The sequence below is a fragment of the Cucumis melo genome, chromosome 6 (assembly GCF_025177605.1).
Source record: "Cucumis melo cultivar AY chromosome 6, USDA_Cmelo_AY_1.0, whole genome shotgun sequence".
Lineage (NCBI taxonomy): Eukaryota > Viridiplantae > Streptophyta > Magnoliopsida > Cucurbitales > Cucurbitaceae > Cucumis > Cucumis melo.
Window position 1 is genome coordinate 6,180,809 of NC_066862.1, and position 21,044 is coordinate 6,201,852.

The following is a 21,044-nucleotide window of genomic DNA, read 5'->3' on the forward strand; positions in this document are numbered from 1 at the left end:
TCTAATATATGAAGTATTGATTTACTTTTATTTTATTTAAAATGAAGTATTGATTTGCTTTGCTTTTATTTTTTTCTACCAAAAAATGTTGCTTCTAGTAAATTGAAGAACAAAGATAGACATTACGAATTTCAAAAACCAAAATATTTATCTATAATATATATAAAAGTCTTAATGTGGAGACACTTCCTCTTTTTATTATACCCTTAGGGTGTGTTTGGGGGAAGGAAAGAGTTATGGAGGAAAAGGATTATAATAATCCTAGGATTATGATAATCCTAGTGTTATGATAATATGTGTTTGGGGAATAGATTATTATTGGTAGTGTTATGGTAATATGTGTTTGGGAGAGAAAATATGAAAGGTAGTGTTATGATGGTATGTGTTTGGAGGAGGGATTATGATAGTAGTGTTATGGTAATATGTGTTTGGGAGAAGAGTTATGATTGTAGTAATTTAAAAAACAATAATAAATTTTTGATTGGATTGTTTGGGTAGGGTAATGTAGGGTTGTAAAAAAGTAAAAATAGGATAAGATAGGGTTATTTAGGGATTAGGATATCCTAATCCCCCTTTATCATAACCCTTGGGCCAAACACGGTTTGGCCCAATTTCCTAATCCTTTTCCTCCTAAAACCTCACCCCAAACATACCCTTAGAGTGCGTTTGGGGGAAGAGTTGATTCATGGAATTGTTAGTGTTTTGATAAAACTAGTGTTATGATAAGTCTAGTTTTATCATAACCCTTGTTTGGGGGAAGAGTTTAGAAATGTAGATTTATGATAAGAGGTATTTGGGGGAAGGGTTATGTGGGAAGGGTTATGATAGTGTTATGAATAAGATGTGTTTGGAGGAGAGGTTATGTAGGAAAGGTTATGGAGATTTTATAATAATATGTGTTTGGGGGAAGGGTTAGGTGAGTAGTTTTATGGGAAATTTATGATAAGATGTGTTTGGGAGAAGGGTTAGGTGGGTAGGTTTACCTAAAATTAATTATAAAATTTATTTGGGAAAAGTGTTATATGGGTTGGGTTAATAATTTTTTTTATGAAATATAATATTTTTTAAATGAGACTGTAAATATGATAAAAAAAATTCTTATTGCATACTTTTTTACGAAAGCGTCGAACCCGTTTTATTGCAAATAATTTATTGGACGTGTAATGTTATTAAATTAGTAAAGACAGTTGTCCAATTTAGAATTAATTTCTGAACATATTGTAAAAAATTTATTAAAATTTATTTTTTAGAAAGATAAATTAATTATTTTCTATTTATAATTAGCGATAGCAATGTCCCTCTATTTTGAACATATATAATTACCTGGTATAACACCTGGGTGAAATTGTTACTATTTTCCTTAATTTTAAATAAATATTATGAACGACAAAAAATAGTTGTCTACAATAACAAAAGCATAAACAATCAATATCATACAGAAAAAGTAAGCAAATAAGAAACAACCCAGGTCAGTATAAACATAAACTATCTCGTCATGTCTCGTAGGAGGCCTTTACAAAATCCCTCCCTCTCATCCTCAAGCATGAGTGAAACCCCGAAGGTCATCCATACGAGATAGAAGATGCTTTTGCAATAACGCCATATCCAAACTCGTTAGTTCCGACATCTCACGTAATATGCGAAAGAATTCCATGTGCACATGGTTGTCATTGACAAGGGTGCGTGCAGGCGACTTTGCAATCATCCTGAGTTGCTCGTTTGTTTGGTCGAGCGCCAGATGTATGCTTTCAACATCCACCTCTCGCTAACTTCCCCTCTTCCTCTTGGATCCACTCGATCCGATCCTACCCTCGGAAGCACGAGAAGGTCGTGATGCGCGTACATCGTCTTGCGACATGTTAATCCCCTACCTGTACACAGGCGGGAACTCCTCGTCTCCATTCGCTATGTCAAATCCCTCATACCCGCCAGGCTCGCTAGACCCCACGTCGACGAATGTCTTAGTGAATCAACCCGTCGCCCTATCGTGACCGAACACATATGTAAGTTCATCGTAATACGGAAACGGTTTGTTCAGGAGTCCCTTCGCTGCAAGATGCGACTGTGGGGAAAAAAAGGACTACTTATGAGTACTGATAGAAATTTTTTGAAGTAAATGTACATTGCAAACGCCGTGTGACGTTTATATTATTTTCCTTACCCTAACCCTATGCATTTCTCTTCATCGTTCCACCCAAAGCCACTGCATGCTGGCCCCCGCATTTCGGCGATGGCCTGGAATGTCCGCTTCAGTGTCTTTATTCTATAGTCAATTACAGTCGTTGCACGAACACGACATCCAGGTAGTTTCTTCACCATCATGCATACCAACTGGGCCAGGTAACCTGGCCGAAACGTATCATTATCGGATTTTCATCCCACCATTGACACCAGCTCATTAAACACTCCACAATAGTGCCCTCCTCCTCCTTCGTCCAGACATGCCTCGTGGCACGGGTTGAGGCTGACATACTGAGAATGATAAATTACAAGAAATACATGGAGTACGTAAGTAATATCAGAATTTCACATTTAATAGTCACAAACAAATGGTACGCATTCATTTCATATGCAACAGTATATTTTACAAGTCAATAAAATACGCATATAAACGATAACTTCTAATGTAAAATTTTCTTATCTAAGCGTTACGCAACTGCCAATCTATGAACATTGATTCAGCTAGTTCGTCACACCACTGAGACCACTCGTTTGTCGTCTCAATGTAGTGAATGTCTTCTGAAGCAATGGTTGTCGCATACGCGGAGTCCCCCTTGTCCATATCGTGAACGTCGTCGTAATATGTCATTTTTCTGTTTATCAAATTGTGGAGCAAGCAATATGCTAGTATGGTTCGACACTGGACTTGCAGGGGATAGTACGACTTCCTACAACGAATGGCCCAACGACCCTTAAGAACACCGAATGTGCGCTCAATGACATTCCTTGTCGAAGAGTGCTTCATGTTGAAGTACTCATTTGCATTTGTTGGCGCATTTCCAGCACCATACCACTCTTGCAAGTGGTATTGCTGGCCTCTGTAAGGAGCGAGAAATCCCTTGGCGCTAGGATAACCCGCATCGCACAGATAATAATATCATGTTATTTAAACCATTTGTTTATGTGCTTTGAATATGTAAATAGAAATCGACGTATTTTTATTATAAATAAGAAATACCCTTTGGCACTTGTAGTCCATTTTCTCATGCTAGGGCATCCTGTAGAATCTGCGAGTCTGCCGCGGATCATTCTCAACCGGCAATGACATATACGAAATCTCCTTTCGTGTCGCACACGCCCAGTACATTTGTGACAATCTTTTCCTTACGTGTTCTGAATGTAGGTCGATCTCCTACAGGGACGTTGACGTTTATGTACGTCCCGTCTAACGCGTCAAGGTAATTCTGTAGGTTTAAATAAACATGCTGAAATAAGTGTGACGTATGTAAAGGTCAAATACAGTGAACTTTTACCATGCCCACCTCGAAACACTTCCAATGTTGATCATTGCAGTTGTTTGTTACTGGAACAAGTCTCTTTATCAACTCCTCGTACAGTCGAACCATAGCCAACAATACAAGGTTAAAATGTTGAGATACTGTCTCACTGAATCGTACAAATTTTCGTTGAATTACACGGTTCTTCAAGTCATGAGCAAGGACGTGCAAGAACATTGCTACCATTTCCTCAACATCGACAATCTTAGTCGATGAAAGACCAGGTAAATTTCTTAGTAAATGGCATAGAATTGCGAATGTTCGCTTGTCCATCCGCGTGCTCTGTCGACACACAAGATCTGACTCGTGTATCATGCGAAAGTACATAAGCTGCCTAATTCTATGACGTGTATTGGACGGTGTATGTGGGAGACGCTTATTGTTGTTCATTAGTAACTCCAACGTTAGTAACATCTGGCGTTGGGCTAACGTGAACACAGTTAGGACTCCAAGAAGTGTTTGTTGATCCATTACAAAGTATATAAAGTTTCCTAAAAAATATGTACTAAGTGAATTAGTACAATATCGATATACAGTGCGAAAAGATCCTTAATGGAAGCTTATCATGCACTTACTAAAACCCTAAACTTAGTAAATTGTTGGAATATATTCACATTTTTCTATCTTACTTAGTTTGTGTAACATAGAACAAATAACTTGTTTTAAACATTATTTTAAAAAACGGATTGCAGTAAAAAGGCCTTATGAAATTGTAAGTACAATCTAATGTGGTGCCGCTATTATAGAAATAGTATGTGAGATACGTACGTACTCGTGAAGATAATATATCACTACAAGAGACGTGGGTACTCCCGACGCACAAATACGTCGGCGAAAATGCAAAGAACGTCGGGAAAGGATATCCCGACGTACAAAACGACGTCGGGAAGAACGTCGGGGGAAATGCGTCGCGAGAGGCTTTCCCGACGCCGTACCAATTCGGCGTCGGGAAAGCCTTTCCCGACGCTGTGGTATGCGTCGGCATAGACGGCGTCGGGAAAACCTTATTCCCGACGCCGTTTATGCCGACGCATCTCACGGCGTCGGGAAAGCCTATTTTCCGACGTTTTTTTTCCCGACGTAATGAACGTCGGGAAATATTTTTTATATATTTTTTTAAATATTTTATTTTTACTTTTTTCCTTATAATATTTTGCTCAAACATTCACAATGATGTTCGGATTGCTCAAAAAAATTTGGCGACGTTTTGGATTAAATCAATAAATATACAAACACAAATTAAAAAATAGAATTAAAATTAATAATACGAATAAGTTGACTACAAGAAAATATAGTTTTCAATATACAAAAAACATAAACATAAGACCCAATCTCCCAACGAGGTGCGTATGCGCGTCATTCTACACCTTCGGTCCTAAAAATGGTATAAAAATAACTAAGTTTAATACATAATCATATATTGCAAAAACTTAAGAATAATAGAGACATATACGACGTACCGCAAGGCTAGGGATCATGTGGTGGTCCCTGTTGTGCACGAGTTAGGTCTTCAATCATCTTTTTCATAGCTTCCACTTGTGAAGCTAATGCTTGGTGATTAAAAAAACCAAATTTGACATACATATGTGTCATAGTGCATACAAATTTCAATTAATTAAACACATCTTTTCAAAGTTGATGAAATGTGTATTCAATTAATTTAATTTAATTACTATCCGAATTTATGATCATATTTAAAAAACAGTATTGGAAAAAAGTTGATGATATCCAAATTTATGATCATATTTCAATTAATTAAACACATCTTTTGAAAGTTGATGAAGTTAATGTTTTTATTTCTATTACTTAGAATGATTGGTAGCCTCAGAGTTTTGAAACCATTCAAAAGAATGAATGGAATTTTATCGTAGTGGACAAATTAAAAGTGAATGAAAAATAACAAAGTAAACATAAACTATAACAGAGAAAGAAGGACAAAAACATATACCAAAAGGAGGACATAAGCATATAAGGTAAACATGAATACAATAGATGAATATAAGTACATAGTAAAGAGTTCGTAAGTGAGAAACGAAGACAGAAACATATACAAAAAATATATAAGGTAAACATCAATAAAATAGATGAATATATAAGTACATACAAAACAGTGAGAAAGAAGGACAGAAGTTAATTGCAAGAACATGTAACGATAGAGAAATGAATGAATGAAAAAAGAAGGTAGATTAAATGAAGAATCAGCAAAAAAAAAAAAAAAAGGTAACTTACGAAGGAGAAGATACAAACAGAGAGAAGATACAAGAGAAGATACAAATAGAGAGAAATTGAGAGGAAACGTGATGTATATATAGAGGAAGATGGAGCAAGTTGGGAGGGCTTTAATGGAGGCAAACCAAAAAATAAAGAGGAAAGTATACACTGTAAACATATGGAAGAGACAATACTATGCAACCAGGTCATTTTTAACCCAAAAGATGGAAGAGACAATACTATGGAAGAAAAGTGTGTAATTAGGCAACACAATTGATAGCAAATTAACAAAACAATGTAAAGCAAGAAGACAGAATGGAAGGTCGCAAGAGCATGGGCAAATGCCTTTACATACATAGCGACCATGGACAAATGCCTTTACATACATATATGGAAAACAAAAATCAGACAATATCGAAACTAAATTATCATAACAGAGAACAAAATGTAAACAAATAAATATATTCCAAAACAAAATCAGTTTGTATTCAAAATGGGAACTCATCATCGACTAAAAAAAATTGGATTCAAAAGAGTCCAATACCTCCCTACCAAGCTCGATCGGTAACCAATGATAGACAACGGTGTGAAGTTTCTGTCTTATCAGTGAAGGAAATGAGCAAATGGCAAGCGAAACACCCAGCTGCAACAATGGAACCGCGAGTGGCAACGAGAAAATTACAGGGTCGCCTTCAACAAAAATGACTTTGGAGGCAAAACCCTAGATTCCAAAAGGAAATCGTGTTTGAAGCCAACGCCGTCGAAGGGTCGGCTTCAACAAACATGCAAAACCTTTGAGGACTGAGAGAGACAGATGAGAGAGATGCAGATAGAGATTCGGCGTCACAAAATGGGGGTTCATCTGCGAAACGCAACGGACGAATGAAGGAACAAAATATCAACAAAATGCGGTTTAGGAGAAATCGATTTTGCATAAAGACGGATTGAGGGAGAACACAGAACGAAAGAAGTAGAAGTCAATTTGATTACAGAGAATACAGAACGAAAGAAGGAGAATGCAAATGGATTTGATGAGGGAGAACACATTATGAAAGAAGAAGAAATCGATTTTGCATGAAGACGAATTGAGGGGAAGAGTTAACACGGGTTGAACTCGGGTTGAAGATAGAAATGGAAGAGGTGTATCACCAAATTGAGGGGAGGCTAAAACCGGGTTAAAGAAACCCTAAAACTAAGGTTTCCTTAATAATTGGCCCAAATAGGGGTTAGGGTTGGACTAACCTAAGCCCACAAACCCTAACCCCAAGCCTTTAGATTTAGTTTTGTGTTTCAATTTATTTTATGGATTTTTTTTTAAAAAAAAATTAAAATATGCAAATTGGAAGGTCTTAAATGACTTTTCATTTACTTTTTAGAAATTAATCAAACATTAATGGTCTTACATTAATTCTAATTAATAGTACAATCTAATTAATAGTACAACTCTAAATACTTTAAACTTCAGACGTTTTTGTACATTATTCAACCTTCACTACTTATAAAGGGCTTTATTTATTATTTCTTTTGTATTTCTTCAATTAGTTTGTTGTTTTTTTTCCTTCAAAATTTTTCCAAAATTTCAATATTTAGCATGTGAAATGGAAACTCATTTAAAGAAGATCGAGTACAGATAAGGTAATGTAGCTCGTTTTCTTGTACATCCATAGCTCAACTAGCTATGCATACGCAAGAAGAAGACAACTTTATTACTTTTTTTTCGTTATTTCTTTAAGTAACATAGGAAACAGATGATGATGGACTGTGTTGGTTCACATATGAAATATAAGATTTTTTTTTTTAGAAAAATCAAGTTAAACGAGTTCTACCTTAATTGCACAAACTTTTAGAATAACAATAATATGTATTTCCAATAAATCTATTTAAAAGTACCTATAAGAAATATTAAAAAGTATGCAAGATAATATATATGTAGTTTTATAGCAAGTGAATTGAGAATTACTTAGCAAAATGAGGAGGAACTTGGGAAAACTCATCTTACTTCAGTGGATTCAAATATATAATAAAGTTTAATGATATATTGTATATATTTATATATATATATATGTTCCAATATAAAATAAAAAAAAAAATTATGTGCAATGCACGTGTGAGCTTGTGATTAGTATATATAAAATATCGAATTAAGTCTTTGAAAGTTTAAAGTAAATAATTTAGTTAAATTGTTTTAAAAGACAAAACTATTGAAAATATTTACAAACAAAACAAATTGTCACAGTCCATTAACGATAGTTCGTAATATACTATGATTCATGTTTATAAGTGCACAAATAGTAGTCCATGCTATAAGATAGTAAACATTTCGGTCCATTTTTCTACATTTGAATATAGTCCAATTAAATATACTTGTTTGCAATGTACACTTAGTTGAGAGTTGGACATTCAAGTAATTAAATGTACAGCTCTTTTAATATCGATTTTATTATTTGCACTATACCAATTTCATATTTTTAAACCAAAACATATCTCAATTAATATATAGTTATGTTAACAAGAACGAAGAAGCATATCATTCAAATCTTCCAACTCCTATTTTACTAAAACAAAACCAAAGGTTTAAAATTTGTTAAACATATATGAAATGTTAATCCAAGTCCACTTCATAATTTGCTAATATCAAATTATTAAACTTACGGTAGAAAGGACGAATTTTGTTACATTTTATAGATAATTTTAATATTTTTACTAATTTTAAAAATATTTGTAAATGTCTTACCAATTTTACTATTTACAATATTATTAGAAAATAAATAAAATTGAAAATTAAAAAATGGACCATTGTAATTGATGTCAATTCTATGAATAATAATTACGTATGTAGTAATATTTTTGAAAAATTCCAAATATAGCAAAGTTTATAAGTATTTATATCGCTGACAGACTTTTATGGTTGATAGGTCAATATTTGTAGATAGATTTCTATATTTGCAAATTTTTTAAAATGTTGCTATATATGTAATTATTTCGAATCTAATTCCTACATTTGTAACCATCTTTTTAAAAATATAATCCATCATAGAGGTGAGTTAAGGTTCGATTCTTATCATCCGTGCAATTGTTATGGTGAAAAAAATTCCATTAATATGTTTTAAGAGAAAAGAAAAGGGATGTTTGAAAAAACAGAAAAAAAAAAAAGATTTATAATAATGAAGCTCATATCACTATATTTTCAAAAGTAAAATTTAAAAGAAAGCAGATAAAAGAGTCCTACGATATCATTGATAATTTGTCATATTCGCCCTATTGGTAATATATATATATATAGATATGGGTTTGTCATAGATGCAATTTCCCAAAAGAAAAAGGTTATTTGCTAAAAATTATGTAAAGTTAACTAAAAAGGAAGAAGGGGAAGAAAGAAAGAAATTGATACAGCCCTAGCTAGCGGCTTAATCCCTCTCCTTCCCCTGCAAGCTGCTCCGGTGGTCGTCCATTCTCTTCGTCTTCTTCACAGATCTTCTTCTCCCCTTTGGTTTCAAGGTATTTTCCCTGTACCCATATTCGTCTTATGCTCATACATCAATGTCTGCAACCCCAAACTCTGTTGTTTCGGTTGAAGCTCGATCTTTTACCATCACACAATTCGCCACTGATTTGTGTAGAAATCAAAAACTCATTTTCTTTTTCAGTGTTAATGCAAATTTTTTTTGCCTCCCGTTTGAGGGTTGATTCTTTGAATTCCACTTGTTTGAATCATATTAAGGGCAAGAACCGAAAGTCAATGAAAGTAGATCCAGGGAATTGAAGTGAGTTGATACTCTGTATCCACGTTGGGGCACATAAACTGTCCTTTTTCTTTTGCCAGCTTCCTCATTTCTCAACTTTGTAGAATGATTGTAAACGAAATTGAACTGAGAAATGACATACAGGCAATGAAAATAACTGTTTTTTTTTTCTTTTTGTAAAAGAAGACACGAAAAAAATTAATTGTAGTAACGGAAAGAGCCAAAGCTCGAGATAGTACAAATGATTCTTTATAGTAAATAATCAGTTACAAAGGTTCCAGTTTAAAATCCAATGACCGAGTGAGTGATAGGTGTTTACTTTTCTAACGAGTTGTTAATTAAAATCCTTGAATTCCATTCCAGAAAATGCTTCGGTTTGAATTTTCTAAAGTTAAAGTATTTAATTAAAAATGTAAATTTTGGCTTTTGAACTAATTCAATTAATTTTATAGGAAGAAAATTTTGTTGAGATGTTGTGAGTCCCACGTTGGAAAAAGCAAGGTGGCTCACACCCTTATAAGGTAGATGGGCTACTCCTCTCATTGCCTGGTTTTGAGATGGAACTATATACTATCAAACAAATTTCATTGATATTATTGTCTATAAAAATCATTGATGAAAATCATTGACTTTGATTTGAAAATAAAATTTTGAATACTATTTTTGGCCTTGATTTTTCATCTTCTTTTCATTTTGGTCTCTATGCTTACAAACTTCGTTTATTACGTTCCCGGGACTTTCCACTTGTCTTTATTTTAGGCCCTATAATTTTGGTGCATGTACTTTTAACTTGTATTTATTTTAGTTCCTATAATTTTAAAAGTTCGTTTTAGCCTATGTACTTTTAGAAAGTGGTCATCTTTGTCTTAAATTTGAGGAAAGCTATGTTGGAGGGGTTCCTTTTCTTTTTGCACTTTGTTTTGACTTTAGAGAGTGGTGGGTAATGGGGTGGACACATATACTTTTAAGCAGATTAGTGGTTGGGGCCGGATATATGGATTTGCTCTTTGTTTCCTCATTGATAAATTATACCACTCTACTCTAACTAATGGCTTCCTTCTCACTTCTGGGGTTTTTCTCATTCCCATGGCTGTGGGGTCTGTCATTTATTGAGAAGCAATGGATATTGTGGCACTTTTATCTTTACTTGGTGATTTCTTTGTTAATCAAGGGAGGAGGGATATTCGTATCTGGGACCCTAGTCCATTTGTGGGGTTCTTGTGAAATTCCTTTTTTTTATTGTTTGGATAATCCCCCGTGGCTCGTCCTCTAGTATTCTTGTCTGTTATTTTATGTGGAATGTTAAAATTCCCAAGTAGGTAAGTTTTTTTGTTTGACAGGTTCTTCATGAGAAAATTACATCCTAAATCAGATTACTAGAAGGATGTCTTGCTTGTTAAGCCACAATGTCTTATCCTGTGTAGAGGAACAGCTGAGGACCTTGATCATCTTTTGACGCCTAGGCATTTAGAATTGTTACTTTTACTCCAATGATCTCAACATGGCCCCAATTAGAGATTGTAGATTCTTTTTCTAGCTTGAGGTGTTTGTGCTCATTTACCCTTTTGTAACAAGGGTCATTTTTTTTCTGGCTTGTTTGTGTTTGTGCTTTGTTATGGGGCCTTTAGGGTGAGGAACACGAACAATAGAGTCGAGAGGTCTGAGAAGAAAGCTTGGCCCCTTGTTACTTCTTAGGTTCCAGCCCCTGTGGTGAGGGCTCTCCTTTGGCACCTTTTGGAGTCCTCTCTTCTGACTATTTTTTGGTGATGTACAATATACATCACTTTGATGCTCAAATCACAAAAAAAAAAAAAAAAAAAAAAAAAAAAGAAAAGAAAAAGAAAAACTTATGTAGCCTCATTACTATCAATATTCGAAGTTCTATTCCTTTTTAGAAACTTGGGAGGGGATTTTCCCTTCCCCGACATGTAAGCTGTCTTCTCTTTTGCAATTAATACACATTTCTGTTTCTTGTAAAACAATTTAATAAAATAAAAATGGGAAAGCAAGAGGACATTATCATCTTTCTAATGTGAATCCACTCTTTTGTTAGCAAATAGAAACCTTCGATTTATTTTTGGTCAGTTGCACAAATTCAGACTTCCCACACCAAAGTTGTCCTCATTCATTGTAGCCTGCAAAAGTCATCTCTCCCATTTTTTTCCTCCCTTTCCCCATTTCTTCCGCCTGCCTCTCAATCTTCTTCCACATAATTCACTGCCCTCCAAGTGTTGGTTTTTTTTTTTTACCCATTTTGAATGCATTAGCAATTTGGATTTCTGGTTGTAGTTTGGTTTCTTTCTGTGCCTTGGTTGTTGTGTTGGTCCTTTGATTTCTACCATTTGATTCTTAAATGTGTGTTTGGTTTGAGGGATTTTGATCTGATTTCTTGCACCCATTTCCAAGCTTTGCAGGTACTTGGAGTTTTGTATGTTTGATGAAGAATTTGTGACTTGGGGTTTCTGTGTTGTTTAGTTGCTTTACAAGTGTGTTTGTAGTTGATGGAGAAGGACAAACCCCAAAGCTTTTCTGGTGGATTTCCGCCACCATCAAGTCGTTACTCAGGTCTTTCACCAACTGGAAGCATTTTCAATGGAAAATCTGAGGCAACTTCATCTTCAATGTTGCTTCCTCCAATGCCTTCCGGTGGTCTTTCAGATTCAGGTCAATTTGGTCATGGAATGCCCACTGATTCTAATCGATTCAGCCATGATATTAGTAGAATGCCTGATAACCCACCAAGAAATATTGGTCACAGACGTGCCCATTCAGAAATACTGACCCTTCCTGATGATATTTGTTTTGACAATGACCTCGGTGTGATTGGTAGTGCTGATGGCCCTTCTTTTTCTGATGATACTGAGGAAGATCTGTTGTCCATGTACCTTGACATGGACAAATTCAATTCCTCGACTGCCACCTCCACGATACAAGTTGGCGAGTCATCTTCGGCTGTTGGAGAAGCAAGATCAACTTCTACTTCAACAATTGGAGCAGCTACCTCCAAAGATGATGCTGCCGTTGGTTTGAAGGAGAGGCCGAGAGTTAGACACCAGCATAGCCAGTCCATGGATGGCTTGTCAACCATAAAGCCTGAGATGCTCGTCTCTGGATCTGAAGAAGCCTCTGCAGCCGATTCCAAGAAAGCCATGTCAGCTACAAAACTCGCTGAGCTTGCGTTAATTGACCCCAAACGTGCTAAGAGGTATACTTCATTACTCTTCTCTCTTTCTCTCTCTCTCTCTCTCTATCTCTCCCCTTTAAACGGGAGAAAGAAACTGATAATATGTTATTTCATGATGTATCCATATCCTAAACAGATTTTGTGCGTTGCTTTATTTTGCTCATTTTATTTTTACTATTTATATCCATATGCAAGTCAGAAATACCGTTGCGTACAATTTATGATACTCAATATTTGAATTTTGTTGGATGCTTTGCCTAAAATTTCAAGAAATGAGATAGTAATGAAGTGTTTTTACCTATAGCTGTCAAGTAGTTTAGGTTAAGCTTCTATTATAAATTTTTTGGAACATGAAATGAGAAGATTGTTGAGTTATCAAGCAGTTTAGGTTAAGCTTTATTGTTATTAGTTTCATGGATTGCCTTTCTCTCTAATCTTGAAGAGCCTGGAGGCCTTCTTTTACCCTGTATTTGCCCTCCCCCTCTCCATCATAAGCGTGTTTTGCTAAAACTTTTTCATGTCCAAGATTATTTGCATCGGTGTCCTTCAATTTTCAATTATTATGCTTTCTGTTTCCTGTGAAAAATAATAATAATTAATAACAACAAAAAAATACTAACAATAATAATAAAAGAACAGAAAATTTGTTTGTAATGGCCTTTGTTGTGCATTTTATAGGATATGGGCAAATCGACAGTCAGCTGCTAGGTCAAAGGAAAGAAAGATGCGTTACATCGCTGAGCTTGAACGGAAAGTTCAGACTCTGCAAACAGAGGCAACTTCTTTATCTGCTCAGTTAACCCTCTTACAGGTGGATTATCAATTTATCGTATGGTTTATCGTATGTACTTATCATATTTTTGGATGCCCATTCTATATTTTCATACCATTTGAATTTCAGCATCCTATTTTCTCAATATTTCAGTATATAAAGATATTATATTTTACTTATTGCCTCACTATTATCAGAGAGATACAAACGGTCTTTCTGCTGAGAACAATGAACTAAAGCTGCGGTTACAGACAATGGAGCAGCAGGTTCACCTGCAAGATGGTAAGGACCTCCTCCTTAGTTTCATTTTTAAGTGATTTCACAAACGGTTGTTTTTCTATAGCTGCCTTCTCTTAGTTTGTATCTAATCACTCTGTTTTTATTTGTATAAGAAAATATAGTTACTTGTTGGAAGATGATTTTATTTGCATTTTTGGCATTCATAGACATCGTCACATTAAAAGTTGCTTTCTAGTATTTTGGGGCCAATTTTTAGGTTTTTTTGCAACTCTTCTGATAACTTTGTTAAGTTATATCAGATGAGATTCAGTAATATTCTATTGGGGTCCATCTTTATTAGTATCTCTATTTTGACAGCTCTAAACGAAGCACTCAAAGAGGAAATTCAGCATTTGAAAGTACTGACTGGCCAAGCAATCCCAAATGGTGGATCAGTTACAAACTTTGCTTCCTTTGGAGCTGCTGCCCAACCCTTTTACCCAAGCAATCAAGCAATGCACACTTTGTTAACTGCACAGCAGTTTCAACAACTTCAAATCCACTCACAGCAGCAACAACAACATTTCCAATACCATCAGCTTCATCAGCTTCATCAACAGTCAACTGGAGACAACAAATCGAAAGGATCGGCATCCTCTCCAAATCCAAAAGACAACACATCAGATACGTCCTCTACCACTTGTTGAAAGAGATAGCCTAGTGAACCCACTGTTTGTTGTCGTCAATAGTTTATTTAATATATATAAAAGAAGAGATGACCCACTGTCTAAAACTTTTTGTGCCTAGCTGCCGGAAAATTAGTTGCTGCATTTGTTATCCAAATACCACATTTCCCTCTCCCCTACAAAATCTTCTATTTGTTTCATTATTCAAGGCCCTTCCCCTCTCCACAAGCATATTGTTTGCTTTCCTGCATCTGTTAAATTATGTATAATGTTCAATTGTTGTAGACAGAAACTGTTTGTAGTTGATTTATTAGATTTTTGTGGATATCACAGTTTCTTATACGATTCATACGTTTTTTTCATGGTTTATTATGCCCTTGCACCTTGGCCATTGTTCTTAAAATGTGTATGGAGGTACTCATTCGTCAACTCACACCTCATTCGGTTATTGCTTCTCTACTTCAGCTTTACAAGTTTACTGTAAGATAACAGAGTAAATGCAAAACGCAAAATGCAGATGATGCATAAAGTCGATCCAAATAGGCCTTAATGTTCCATTTTTATTTTTATTTTCTTTTGACTATATGATCGATTGTTGAATACCCCATTAATGTGATCAGAAGCTTCATTGTCTATATAACAAACCAAATTATTTTAATGCAATTTATGCTACAACAATAGTTATGATGTTTTCGACCTCAACTTCATTGCAGGAATAATTTGTGTCATAACTTTGCTTTAGTTCATGGGGATCTCCTTGGTCAAATATTTCTCTTTTCATCGAGGGACATTTTCAAAATGAATTAAAATATTTATTAAATATAGTAAAATTTTAGATTTATAAACAAGTGTTTATCATTGATAAAATTTAAAATTTTCCTACATTTTGTAAATATTTTTAACAGTTTTAACATTTATAATAATTTATATTTTATTCAACTCTTTTTAGTATAGGTATTGGTATTGATATATTACTTTGTTCATAACTTCATTTAACATATGTATATGTGGAGATTTTGAACGTACTAACTCCTCGGAAGGGGTAGAATGTTTGTTATATGATAACCGAACTTGTTGGCCCTTAACTTTTCTCTAAAAAAAAAAAAGAATGTAGCATATTATAATGTGGAAGTGTAAAATGAATCTTTTTATCAATCTCTTAATCGTTCAAATGTGTTCATTTCAATTGTTATATCAAATCAATAAACTATTTTTTAGAACACTAACATAGTTGATTTATGATATTATTCCCAAACATAATACCAGATGTCAAATAATTTTATTTAAACATAATTTTGTGGACACAGTATCAACCATCGTGCCATTAGATTTCTTGTTCTTCCATTGTTTTCTTTTCTTTCCTTGATCGAGAATACTTATTTGTATATTCAGTTTCCACTTCTAGTAACCAATCTCACTCTTGTTAAGATTTGCTAAACTCATTACACAATGAAAACTTGTTCAAAAGCGGTTGAAAAATGAACAAGAATGAGAGGGAAGAAAATAAGAAATGAAAGCAAGAGGAAACGGTGAAAGAACAATAAGAAATGAGATCACAATAGTGAAAAATAAAAGTGACAAATGTTTGCTAGCCCAATGCACCACAAAATTAGCTTAAATTAAGAAACCGAGTCAATTCCGTAACTTTTAGGTCAATCCACCAAAATATTAGATTTCAAATTCGAAATGGCCATACAACTCAAAGGCACTTGATTTGACTTTTGAAGGTAGTTAGTTCAAAGGGTTTTGAATGTTCAAAGAACAATGATTTTCGTAAAAAATTCATATGTTTTCAGAAGTTAGCGACTAAAAAAAAAAAAAACTCTAATATCTCACAAGGAAGATCACTCATTGTTTGAGATCTAAAACACTCAACAGTAAAACTTGAATGATTCTATACATGCAACTTAAACTATGTTAAAGTCATTTTTTTAAAGAAAAAACCTCTAGCCTAGAAAGAAGTTCAAAGCTCTTTTTACTCTACTATATCCTTCGAGTGATTTTACATAGGAATTAGCTAAGTAACCAAATACCAACTTAAGGGTTGTAACTTCCTAACCCAGAAAAACAAAAAATCTGAAAAACATGGTCTTATATGACATTACAGTAAATGATGAACCATAGATCTGAGATTGAAGCCTTTTGTTGAAAGTCTTTGCAACCTCCCATGTATAAATGAATCTCAATTTGAACGGCAGTTTCATGAATGGATGCTCGACTTCTACAACTTGAAGCTTGAGATACACTTCACCACTTGAGTTCACTTAATGCAACTAAAGGCCTTCCATAACTTCAACGTTAACGTCACTTAACTTCATTTAATTTAACATGGGTTTAACTTTTGTTCGTCATAAATGAAGCTCAACACGTGAACAAGATCGGCTTCATTCATATTGAGATGGATAATGGAGTCTCTATCTATGAGATTTGTGATGCTTCCTCGAGTGGTCATCCCGATCTTCAGAATCTCTTCTGCGAGATCGGTCCTTATCTGAAGAGCTCCTCCGATAAAGATCTTCCTTCTCAGCAGATCTCCTTTGATAATAGTCTTCCTTCTCAGAAAATCTCTTGTGGGGGGAATAATCATCCCTGTCTTTTGAGGTCCTCCTAGATTCATGTTTCATCTTCTCATTGTTTCCCTTGTGTGAGTGCCCCCCTCTGTAGTCATTTGAGCCCCTCGTATGAGACCAATCATCTTCATCTATCGAACTATTTCTATGATTGTGTCCATCCTTCTCCGTAGGTTCATTCTTATTGGAGCCTTCTTCTCTACGTTCAGAATCTGTTTCTCTTCTGGGAGGAGAAGGAATCTAAAACCAACAAGAAACCAACAAAAAAAAAACATATTACTTCTAGTGTAATAGTGTACAAACCTCAGTTCAAGTCAAGTGATCGCCCATTGCATTACAAAATATCAAGTGGAAGAGAAGAGGAGCGAACTGGGAGAAAACGTTAAGGTTCTACAAGATGTATGAACATCATAGACGTTCCCACTACAAATTGCATTACAAAATGTCAAGTGGAAGAGCAGAAGAATGGTACTGTGGAAACATGTAAAGGTTCTACAGTATGCATGAACATCAAAGACGTTCCTGCAATTAAATTGAGACAGATTATGAGGCTTATACGTTCCTTGTTTTAAGAGTTGGATCAATAATATTTGTGAAAGAATACCTGAAACCGAGACATGTATCTTCCTTCAGGAGGAGGAGTAATCCCAAGCCTTTTCAAATCGTCATAAGGGATCGGACGTCTGCTCAAAGGGTATAGATTAGAGGTGTTGATTCAATGAATGACATAAATGCATGCAAACGGAAAACTGAATTAGCAAACAAAAGCATAAACAATGAAAGAAGCCACCTTAATCATTGAAGTACTTGCTATAAGCTTGGAGAATTACAGGAATTAGCAGATTAATTGGGTTGGGAAATTATAGCGAGGAATGGTAGTTCAATGTCAAGTGAACAGGGATTACATTTACTTTCTAACCTAGCTACTTTAGATGCAACCGTGGGTAGCGGTAATCAAATAGCTCCAAGCCAGAGTTATATGCCAACAAAACACTCTTTGGCATAACATGAGAACCCAAGAAGCAGAACTAAAATCTATCGAAAAATAGAGACGAAGAAAGAACACAAGGTCTACATGGAAACCCTACTACAAAGAGAAAAACCCTGGTATAGATGTTTCTTATTATTTTCTGATAATAATAAAGGTACAAAAAAAAATATTTATAGGCAACATGAGACTCATTAGAATAATTAAAAATTAGGGCAAAGTGAATCTCAACTACCCAAGCCCACTATTTCTAACAAAATTCATCTGAAAGTAAAGTGTGAGTTTAATATCCAACCAGCATTACATAATGAGGAAAGTAGAGCATACAGCGGAGCGCGGAATGGTCTTTCTCTTCCTCCAAATCGAAGTTGTCCAGATTCCTTCTTACCTCCAAGACCCCCTCCTATTACAAATAGCACAGAAAAAATCAAACAGACTTGAGTAAGGGGTACTATTATGCGAAACTATATGACCTCCACTTACCTAATCTCCGAGGAATCCATCCAGACATTAGCCGTTGTCGATTGTAATCAACTATAATTTCACAATCATCTATCATAGAATGATGAGCATCCTGATGAATAAAGGGACTTAATATCAATCAATATCATTCACCATCAAAACAAACTTACTAATGTATTTATCACTGAAAAGTGAAATGATTGGATGCTCTTTTTAACTAATTAGTTATATATTTTTTTATGAGAAACAAAGGAATGAATTCATCAAGAAAGCCAAAAGAACACTAATGGCAGGGGTAGAGGAAACCCCCTCCCACAAAACTAAACAAGAAGAGCCCTCTAATTGTTAAAAATCATAAGAAAGCTATAATTACTAAAGAATTATAAGAACGAAGAATTTCATGAATGTAGTAAAGGTAGGACAAGCAACAAGAATCACTCAACTAAGAGCTTCCAAAGAACCAATAGTGAATAAGAAAACCTAGTAACCTTGGAAGAGAATGCAATATAACATCCCATCCCACACAAATTTATTTAATATTACTTACAGCAAAGTAAATAAATGAATATGTAAACCAAAAACAAGACAAAAGTATAAGCTCAGATGAAACCTAAAAGATTCAAAAAGTTATACCACCTTATATGCACGACGCATCTCTTTTTCAGTTTCATATTCAACAAAAGCATAACCACGTGAAGAACCTGTTACTGCAAAACAGCATGCAGTTTTTGGTTAGAAACATTGTGGTTTCTTCCATTCGTTGAACTTCTATGAACAGAGTAATCTGATAAATGTAAAACATGTTTATGGTATGAATATCATAAATATTGGATATATGACTAGAATTTTGGGCACCTAATCACTAAACAGAAAACACCTTAAGCCAAATAAGAGAAAAAATGAGAACTAGATAAGGAAATCACCAATGTGTCTGACTAAGCGTAGATCTTTAACCTGTCCATACTTGCTCATTGCCTGAGAGATGAAATTCCTTTTTCAGCTGATGGCAATGTAGAAATGGAAATAGAAAGAAAAGATGTAAACTTTAAATGAAATATCAAATGCAACATTGCAAGTAATTAAAAAAGACAAGCAAGGTTTTGAGAATCCAGAGCTTGAGAAAGCAAGGTGTAGACGGGCTGATTTTCTCCTCAGTCGTCTTGATGTAGTCTATTATTTACAGTTTTAGGAAATAGCTGTTAGAGCTTAGTTTATGAAGCTACAAACAATTTTCTGTTTATTTGATAAGTCAGTTCTGGCTTTCAGTTGTGCTCTTAATTTAAGTAGCTAGCTTTAGATTTAGGATGTGAAAGATGTTTTAATCATTTAATAAATGCCCCACTTGGTTTACACCAACAATTTGTACTAGATAGTAGATCCAAAGAAAACCTAAGCTAACCTTAATGAAGCTAATTAAAGAACTAACCTAAAAACCTAAACTAGAAAACTAAAAAAACCTATTCAAAGCAGATTTTGGAAGTGCCATTTCCTCTTCATGACCTATCTCCACCCCGACTTTACCGCTGAGTTTGGTAATTAAAGACATTCCAAGACTACCTGTGGTTGAGTCCTATCCTTTGTGACATTCGAGACACGGTTCACGGGCATAAGTCTAGCACACAAGAATGCATGCAAGAGCTGATTAGAAACGAGGAGATGTCCCCTTGGATCTAGCCAGAAGACCCACTTCTCCAAGCCATTCTGTTCCTGGCCCGCCGAAGGTCTCAATGATTACAGGCATAAGTCAACAACCCTTCTCTTCGGGTAAAATATTATTAGCAATCGTTCTACATTGCAGCAATCACGACCCTATGAAAATCCCGTCGAAGAGTTCCTTTAACTTTGATTGCATCCAAAAAACAAAAAACTACAACTCTCTCGTCTAGTTTTAATTATAGTTTTAGCTGCACCTCCAACAAATCGTGGTGCCAGTTGACCTATATAACTGACAATCCACTCTCTCTCAGTGTCCATCTTCCTAGGGCCTAATATACAGACCATCTGAGACAAAGTAAAACAGTATAGCAGTAATAGCAATCAACACATAATAGCCATTATCACCAACCACTAAATTCTCACATCCAGCCAAACAAACCAACACCCAAGTTCCGAAGGAGTATTAATTCATCTCAATTCTTATCAGAAATCAATAAACCACAAGAAAAACTGATAAATGAATAGAAAATACCCTGCGAAGAGTGTCTTCGGTAGTGAGATGTGAAAGGCGACCAACGAAGAGGGTGCAGTAAGGGTCACCAAAGACCTTGGGATCGCCATGGGGGTCATCTACCAGAAACAGACCACACCAGTAGATTAGAATAAAAGACGGCGAAGAACGTCATCAAATACAAAGTGGGAGTTGAAAAATTAGAGGGGAGAGAATTACAGAGGCCAGCAGAAGAACAGAGCAAAGCTCGGTAGACGGCGTTGTCGTGGGGAAGAATGTCGGTGCCGTCGATGCTGCCGGCCTGAATGGGATGGTAGTTATCGGCGTAAAAGACCTTGTTTACGTTGCTCCCACTCATGCCGCACAAAGCCTACTTCTCGTCTCCCCTCAGAAATGAAAGTTTCCCATCACCGAAATGTAAAAGAACGAGCAAATTTATTGAACGAAGGGAAAATAATCTTGAAGATCGACCAAACTCTTAAAATATTTACAAAACGTAGACAAATATTAAATCTTATATACACATATTTTGGTTTGTTTTGCTT

General features: G+C 35.1%; 2 protein-coding genes and 1 long non-coding RNA gene across 9 annotated transcripts; 1 reads left to right on the plus strand and 2 right to left on the minus strand.

Annotated features, from left to right (window-relative positions):
• Positions 1-4,736: 4,736 nt before the first annotated feature.
• On the minus strand, positions 4,737-5,068 carry LOC127150016 (uncharacterized). Its single transcript, XR_007821926.1, has 2 exons — positions 4,958-5,068; positions 4,737-4,872 (listed from the first exon to the last, which is right to left on the minus strand). It is a non-coding gene; the product is annotated as an uncharacterized LOC127150016 (long non-coding RNA).
• A 3,927-nt stretch (positions 5,069-8,995) lies between these two features.
• On the plus strand, positions 8,996-14,654 carry LOC103483954 (probable transcription factor PosF21). 3 transcript variants are annotated; one of them, XM_051086656.1, is made up of 6 exons: positions 9,022-9,206; positions 9,904-9,972; positions 11,866-12,656; positions 13,314-13,446; positions 13,605-13,689; positions 14,005-14,654. In XM_051086656.1, the coding sequence occupies exons 3-6, from the start codon at positions 11,953-11,955 to the stop codon at positions 14,331-14,333; spliced, it is 1,251 nt and encodes a 416-aa protein (XP_050942613.1). In that variant the 5' UTR covers positions 9,022-9,206; positions 9,904-9,972; positions 11,866-11,952; the 3' UTR covers positions 14,334-14,654. The 3 variants fall into 3 exon arrangements, with proteins under 3 accessions (XP_008439053.1, XP_008439054.1, XP_050942613.1); XM_008440831.3 differs by lacking the exon at positions 9,904-9,972 and having other exon boundaries at positions 8,996-9,206; XM_008440832.3 differs by lacking the exon at positions 9,904-9,972 and having other exon boundaries at positions 9,013-9,206; positions 11,858-12,656.
• A 1,490-nt stretch (positions 14,655-16,144) lies between these two features.
• On the minus strand, positions 16,145-21,014 carry LOC103483955 (U11/U12 small nuclear ribonucleoprotein 35 kDa protein). Of its 5 annotated transcripts, none has more exons than XM_051086658.1 (9): positions 20,719-20,968; positions 20,521-20,618; positions 19,256-19,307; positions 18,969-19,039; positions 18,354-18,444; positions 18,198-18,273; positions 17,487-17,565; positions 17,355-17,404; positions 16,975-17,122 (listed from the first exon to the last, which is right to left on the minus strand). In XM_051086658.1, the coding sequence occupies exons 1-8, from the start codon at positions 20,855-20,857 to the stop codon at positions 17,393-17,395; spliced, it is 618 nt and encodes a 205-aa protein (XP_050942615.1). In that variant the 5' UTR covers positions 20,858-20,968; the 3' UTR covers positions 16,975-17,122; positions 17,355-17,392. The 5 variants fall into 5 exon arrangements, 4 of the variants coding, with proteins under 4 accessions (XP_008439055.2, XP_016899124.2, XP_050942614.1 ...); XR_536635.3 differs by having other exon boundaries at positions 16,976-17,122; positions 17,253-17,404; XM_008440833.3 differs by lacking the exon at positions 17,355-17,404 and having other exon boundaries at positions 16,145-17,122; positions 20,719-21,014.
• Positions 21,015-21,044: the final 30 nt, after the last annotated feature.